This window comes from Dunckerocampus dactyliophorus, chromosome 9 (genome assembly GCF_027744805.1).
Source record: "Dunckerocampus dactyliophorus isolate RoL2022-P2 chromosome 9, RoL_Ddac_1.1, whole genome shotgun sequence".
Lineage (NCBI taxonomy): Eukaryota > Metazoa > Chordata > Actinopteri > Syngnathiformes > Syngnathidae > Dunckerocampus > Dunckerocampus dactyliophorus.
In genome coordinates this window covers 18584534-18592166 of record NC_072827.1, presented here as the reverse complement: position 1 = coordinate 18592166, position 7633 = coordinate 18584534, and the positions used below count along the sequence as shown (strand labels likewise).

Sequence of the window (7633 nt, the reverse complement as noted above, 5' to 3'; positions counted from 1 at the left end):
ATCGGGAAGATCTGGGTTTAGAATCTCCGTTTGGGCATCCGTGTGTATAGTTTGCATGTTCTCCCCGTGCGTGCGCGGGGTTTCTCCGGGGACTCCGGTTTCCTCCCACATTCCAAAAACATGGTCAACTGATTACTCTGAACTGTATGAATGTGAGTGTGAGCAATTGGTTGGCCACCAGTCCAGGGTGTACCTTGCCTCTTGCCCAAAGTCAGCTGGGATAGGCTCCGGCATACCCCCGCGACCCTAGTGAGGCTAAGCGGCATAGAAGATGGCCACGCAGATGGAAAACGTGTACCTATTCAAGTGTCAAAATGTGTGTCGGGTAAGAAAAATGAGTACATGTTGACCATTCAAAGTTTATTTTATTCAATATTGCTACGTTTGAGATTATTTGTACATTGCATCATGATGACATCATCAGTCAGAGGGGGATTTTTTTTTTTTTGCTGGTTCATCCTTATCATTATCCTCATCCCCGTCATATTTATCATCCTCATCATTATTACCATCGTAACCATATTCCTCGCCATCATCATTCTCATTCATCATCATCATTACCATTAGGGTTGGGCGTCATTTGAATTATAACGATTCTGGTTCCGATTCCTTGCTTCGATTCCAATTCCAAACGATTCTCGATTACGATGCTTTTTAGAGGCAGGGTCATAAAAGTTTGCGTGGTTTAAATGAGGGCCCTTCTGAGTTCTTTTTGGATGGAATGTCTGAACTTCTCCATGAATTGTTTAAAGATGTGAACTTTTTATCCACTTTACTATGAATTTGTTACAGGGCTATTTTCAACCAGTGTCAAACTATTCAATTTGAATAGAAAAGTTTCTTTTTACAGGAGTACACGTTCACAAAAGTAGTATAATTGTTAGTTGCCTCAATGTTGGTGTAAGCTATTTTTTACGACACCTTTATTTTACCCACAAGTTAACAGGATATAGCTGACAGTGCTCTTATTTTGAAGGCCGGAAGTGTGTTGTGTGAGTTGAGAAGGCCCCTTGACAGTTGCTCACAGAGACGTACTGTGCAAATGAATAAACTTGCCGAGCCGGAGCCGTAGCTCCTGTTCTTTATTTACACTGAACTTCCACATCAGCTAGCATCCTGAAACCCTGGCTTGCGTTAGCATGAGACACACGTCATTTATTCTTTGACTTCCCGGATTCTCACTGCTCCGAGGAAGTCCGCCGTAGCTCATCAAAGACAAGGTACTCTTATTTCTACACTATGAATGTGTGAACGTGAATCATGTTGCACCCTCCTTTGCATGATATCAACGGTGGCAATGAGCCGGCTGCTCTTTTTTTTTTTTTTTTTTAATTAAATTAAGCCAAACTGTTCAGCCGTATCGTCTTGACTGGTGCTCGCCGGCTTCTTCTTCGTTGGTGTCCACAGCTATTTCTTCCGGTCGGCGAATACATTTAAACTATCACGGCAGAATCGGAACGTTTGTCCCGGTTCCCATCGATATTCGAGACTCGATGCCCAACCCTAATTACCATCGTTGTCACCATCCTCCTCGTCATTATCATTTCATCATCATCCTCACATCACAATGACCATCATGAGACTCATCAGCCTTCTCAGCGTCATCATTGTAGTTCCTCCTCATAATCATCCTTGTCCTCGGATCATCTTTATCATCGCCTATCATCATTATCCTTGTATTATCATTTCATCATCCTCAACCTTCATCATCACCACCATACTTATCTTCATCACGTTTCTCATCAACGTCACAGTTAGAACACCATCTCATTATTATCTTCTTCGTTGTCACCGTCGTCATCCTCATCGTTATCGTCATCGTCACAATTCTAATTTTCATCATCATTCTCTTCCTTGTCAACATCACCTCCGCCACTTTATTATTATCATTAGTGTCATCGTCAGCGTCTTCATCATTGACACAATTATCAGCATCATCCTTTCTCAGGCATCATCATCCTCAAAATCATGACCGCTGTCATAATTATCGTGCTGCTTATCGACATTCTCACCATTATCATCATGGTCATGATTGTCATTGTCATCCTCCTCATCATCACAATTACCATTATCATCGTCATCGTTACAATCGGCATCGCCATAATCATCATTATCATCCACTTCCTCACTATCATCATCGTCACAATCGTCATCGTCGCGTGTGTGGAAGACTTCAAGAAACATTTCAAGTTGTTCAGGAGGAAGCAAACGAGCATGAGAAGACGCACAAACATCACCAGAGGGATGAGGCGGAGTCTCATCTTCATCATGTTTTCTGCTTTTTGTGAGACACGGATGGTAAAGACGACATGAAGTACCTCACTGGTCCAGCCTGATGGAGCCGAGCTCATGTGATGACACATTGCCCTCTAGTGGCTCGGGAGTCGAGAGAACGTCTTCAAACTTCTAATGGCCGACCCGACCATCCTGGAAAAGAACTTAAAAGAAGAAATAAAAAGAAATGCAAACACATCCTGGGAACATTCAACACCAGGAGGTTCTGACCCATTCTACTCTTGTTCAAAAGTCTAGAGGCTCTGGCAGATCATTGGACTATTGTTTGATGACCTCACAGCTACTCCAGAACTTGAACCCACCCATCCAGACCTGCAGTTGCCCTTTGATCCAAGTTCAGATTCCTTTTCATATTCTGATTCTCTCAATGAAGGTCCAGTTTTCACCTTCAAACGTTCCTCTTCTTCCTTTGGTACTGTTGAGACACCAAGCAAGTTATTGGCTCTGGAAGTTTCCAGAGATCCAAGTTTCTTTGGTTCTGCTCAGGTTCTGCTCCGAGATGAGTCCAGTTGTGCGGAGTGGTCCAGAGAGGTCACAGGTCAGCATCAGTAGGGCGTGAAGAGGACGGAGGTGTGGCCTGCTCTTATTGGGCCTGGTGCCGAACGCAGTAAGGACGCAGCGATGAGGGGCGAGGAGGAGGGTGGGCGAGGGTGAAGGGCGATGGAGAGGGGGGAGGAGGTGGAGAGGGAGGCGGGTGGCGTACTGAAGGGATGCGGAGGAAGGAAAGACTTGGCCAGCTCCTGGAAAGAAACGAGGAGGAAAAGAAAGGAGGTGAGGAGTGTTGCTAGGTGACATGTAGCTATGACAACAAGACTCACTGTGAACGAGCTGCGCTGAGTTCTCATGTTGTTATTGCTGTAAGGAGTGTATTTAGCCTTGCTGGGCTTTCCCGCCACGCGGTCCTTGTGCCTCCTGCTGGTGATGTGCTGCAACAACAACGAGTCACATGACACCACAACACTATTAAAGACAAACAAAGAAGAAGAAAAAGAAAAAGAAGAAAGAGAAGGAGATTATAAAGAAGAAAAAGACAAGATGAGGTTGACGAAAGGAAGAAAAGAAGACACAATGAGATGAGGAAGAAGAGGAGAAGAAGACTTTCCTGTACACATAATAAAGCTTTAATGTCGGCCACAGCTTGACCCCAGAACAAACTCCTTCTATTTCCATCACATCACCACCTGTTTGAGTTGTATCTCGGAGTTGACGTGGACATCACAGATTTGGCAGTGGAAGGTTTTGTTCTGCAAACCGGACCCCTTCACTGCCGGGCTGCCGCAGGTCTTCAGCTTGGCGCCGGGTCGAGGGTAGGACTTGATTGGACCGGCGCCGCTCCGAGCATCCAGCATGGTCTTATGTTTGGACCCTGCGAGGAGACAAATGACGCTAACGTTAGCGTCTGGTGTTAGGTAAGCTAATGATACCCACACTGGCCCCGCCCCCCTCACCTGCATTGTGAGCCTGCAGCTGAGACAGAGAGTTGACAGCCACTTTGCAAAGAGAACAATAAAGAAGCTTCTTGGCCTTTTCCTCCTCGGAGTCCACAATAGGTGGGGCTTCCTGTGATAATGGAGGAAGACGAGGAGGGGGAGGAGGAGGAGGGATGGGGTGGGCAGGAGGTGAGGAAGAGGATACAGGTAGGGTGGAGGCGGGGCTGGTGGGAGGAGTCTCACTTCCTCCTCTGCTGGAGGAGGGTGATGAGATGGGTGTGGAAGAGGAGGGGAGGGGGAAGGGGGCTAGGGAGGTGACATCTGTGGAAGAAGAGGAAGAGCATGAAGAAGACAAAGAAAGAGAAGAAAAAGAAGAAGGACAAGAGGAAGAAGAAGAGGACACATAAGAAGAAGGAAAAGAAAAGGAAGAAGAAGACAGAAGAAAAAGACAATGAAAAAGAACAAGAAAGGGAGAAGAAAAATACGACAGAGAAGTAGAATCATGGGATGAAGACAAAGAGGAAGAAGAAAAAGACGAAAAACGTGAGGAACAAGAAAAAAAGAAGAGATGAAGTAACAAGTTTAGCTGCACTGAGGCATCCTTCACTTTCAATCTACCTGTGTGCTGATTGGTGCTTTGTGGAGGGGCGGGGCCTGCCTCCATGGAGCTGCTGCCGTTGGTCTGTGCAGTGATTGACAGCTGGCTCTTGTTCTCCTGAGACTTCATTTTCTTGGCGTGACGACTTCCTCGGTAGTGAGCCTCCGCCTGTGACTGCACCACACCAGCTGTCAATCAAAGCTACTGCGGGGGCGATGGGGCGGGGCTAAAGCCTGTCACTCACGTCAGAGTTGAACCTCAGCCGGCAGACGCCGCACGTGATCACCTGTTTCTTCTTGGCCGCAGCCGCAACTCCAAAGGTGTGATTGATGACGGCCTTCTGCACGGGGTCCATCTGAGGGACGGACATTAACCAGCCTTTCAACACATCACAAAAGCTGTACAGATGACCTTTTAAGTCACATTTTAACTTTCTTAACTGTCATCTGAGTGTAAAGAGAAGTGAAGCACTGTTTCTGGTTGTTTGACTTTAGAGCAGGGGTCTCAAACTCAATTTACCTGGGGGCCGCTGGAGATAGGGTCTGGTTGTGGCTGGGCCGCATGAAGTATTGGGAATAGCGCTGGGAATCTCAGGGTACCCCACAATACGGTATGATACGTGATGCACGACTCCCGATAATAATATCTCGATACAGTGATAGGGTGAAACAAAAATAAATACATTTCATAGTTTGTATTTTGTTGGGATAGGCTCCAGCTTACTCGTGACCCAAATGAAGACAAGCGAAACAAAAGGGGTGGAATTTTTGCAGCATATTTTAACCAGACTACAAGCAGCAATGGTACAAAAAGAATGAGGATGTTTTAGCAACATAAGTGTAAACAGGATTTTAGTTTCGGTGTCTGAAAAACAGTAAAGCTATTTTAAACTCATTCAGAAAACACAACATCTCATGTCTCTCAAGTAGATCAATGCTATAAAGTAGAATCATATCAAAAACAAATATTTTTTATAGCATTTACACTACTACTCCTCCATGTCTAGTCGCGCGCCTTAAAACGGGGTCGCGAGTTTGAGACCACTGCTTTAGAGGTTGCAATGTATTAGTACACACACACACACACACACACACACACACACACACACACACACACACACACACACGTAGACACAGACCGTGTTGAAGTTTGGGAAAAGTGCCACTGGCGCAGTGGTGTCCATGGGAAAAGACAAAAAGGGTTTCATCAGGACAGATGGACCTCCAGCGCCACCTATCAGGCCAGGCAGGGCACCAGCCAGCGTCGCACACACACTTCCTGCAAGAATTGAAAAAGTATGATTAGTACACTAACTGGAACATTTATAGTTTACAGATATAACTTCAGCCACATGTTATTTGTGTCTGTATACTGTCTGGGAACTTTGAGTATTACATTTCAATACAGGATGTGTATTCAATTATGTCAGGTCAGGTGAAAGATCAACCACGATACCATTGTATAATCAGCCTCTGTCTCAGATGCTGCCTCCCCATTGAGTACTAGCGGGGGGGCTCCTGAAAACACCTGTTGATTAGTATCACCCTTTGATGTCATCTTTCTCAGCAGACGAACTGACACCAAGGATGGCTCATTTCTTTTACAATGTAATTCATTTGCATGCAATGGAGTACGAAGAGTTGTAGTCAGGAAGCCTGACTACAGATACCTGCAGACCGCCATGCAGGCTGACCCTTTTGCAAAAAGGTACTAATAAACTGCTCAGGTTTTGTCTTTATTTCAGACATTCGTTGTTCATTAGGATGAACACTCTATTGTGTATTTGAACAAACAGACACATATACTGACTGTACTGTACTACAGCGTAAGTAACATTTAGACATATTCGAGCAAGCGGCAGGAACATGACACCATGTCATGTCCTAACATTAGTTGTCCTGACACAACCTTAGCGTGTGTGTGTGTGTGTGTGTGTAACAAGTCATCGTAAGGGTGACAAGTGGTCAACAAGGTGGCAACAATCAAACAGCTGTCACCAACACATTCATGACCGTAACATTAAGTTGTCTGTTTTTAAACATGTATGTGTAATGTGGGCCCGCCAAAATAAAAGACCTTCCCCTCCAGTGTACACACAGGTAGGAGTCAAAACGCAAACCGGTCACATGACCCCACATAAAGCTATTAACGTCTCACGCTATTGGACCGGCATCATGTCACATGACAAGTGTCTTCTTTTCAGTAACACATCATTTGTTTTGTTTACACATGACATGATGTACACCGTGTATTACCTCCACCAAGCACAAACGCCAGAAGATGTCTGTTGTAATCGTTGCACGTTAGCCAGTTAGCTAGCAGGATCAGACAAAAGCGATAAAACGTTGTCAGGTGGAGTCACAAGGGCAGAGGAAGAAGCATGTGGTGCACATCTGGATAAAAGGGCAGATTGAGGAATTAATTTGGACTTTTGGCGGTTGTAATGTGCGTTACCGCCACCTAAAGGACTGGAGTGGAACATGTTGGGATTTTTCTTCAAAGATTTTGAAAGTTGTTGCAGAGTGTCTCTTCCACAAATGACTTTCTTCAGGCTTGTGATTGGCTAACGTGTTGGGACAGTCACAGGTTAAAGCACAACCTGCATTCTTTGGCACGTGTTTCGATGTAGCCGGAGATGTTTACATACCACGTATGAACACTTAAGGACACCCAAGTGCACATGATGTCCCCCTGTGTCTAAGCCCGAGGTTACCAAAGTGGAGTACCCCTAGGGGTACGCAGATTTCTGTAGGGGGTACGTGAATAAAAATGAATTAAAAAACAAATAAAAAATGTGAAAAAAAAAACGTAATGTGCTCCAATGCCTCATGTGAACAGCTACAGCCGGTAGTACAGTGTGGAAGAAAGGTGACAGCATGAAGTCGTTCATTGTTGTGTGTGCGTTAGATGAACAAATAAATAAGTGTGATGATGATGTTGTGGAGTGAAAGTGTTTAATCTGGAAGATTTTTCAAGATCATTTATATTGTGTGCTAAAGGAGAGCTAGTCTTCTTACGTGGTGCTGTGACTAATTAGCGCGCCTTCTGAGCTGTATAAGCCTGTCATTTGTTTGTTGACCGGCTGCACTGACTATTTTACAAAGCCCCCAGTTTTGCACGCGGAAGTAAATGTATGCTTTCAAGAATAATGTGTCTTCTTCGGGCGTTGCAGCCACTTTGTTCTGTGGTCCTTGAACACACCATGCGTGATGCAGTTGAGATGTACGTGTATGACTTTCTCAGACGCCGTTAGACAGATGTGTGTTTTCTGATCTTCCTTTCACCTCGTCCTTGTTCACAAATGCTAATG

The 7633-nt window shown here is 45.0% G+C and overlaps 1 protein-coding gene across 5 annotated transcripts in view; it reads right to left on the bottom strand.

The window, feature by feature from the left end:
- Positions 1–2840: 2840 nt before the first annotated feature.
- The window catches only part of znf385b (zinc finger protein 385B), a 17114-nt gene continuing 12321 nt past the window's right edge, over positions 2841–7633 (bottom strand). For 3 of the 5 annotated variants that reach the window (XM_054787247.1, XM_054787245.1, XM_054787246.1), the window contains 6 exons: positions 5462–5601; positions 4568–4678; positions 4344–4497; positions 3744–4046; positions 3477–3661; positions 2841–3221 (listed from right to left, as the gene is read on the bottom strand). In XM_054787247.1, coding sequence (XP_054643222.1) covers positions 2841–3221; positions 3477–3661; positions 3744–4046; positions 4344–4497; positions 4568–4678; positions 5462–5601 — 1274 coding nt within the window. Of the gene's footprint in view, positions 3256–3476; positions 3662–3743; positions 4047–4343; positions 4498–4567; positions 4679–5461; positions 5602–7633 lie in introns of all 5 variants that reach the window. The other 2 variants (XM_054787249.1, XR_008572448.1) reach the window with 2 other exon arrangements.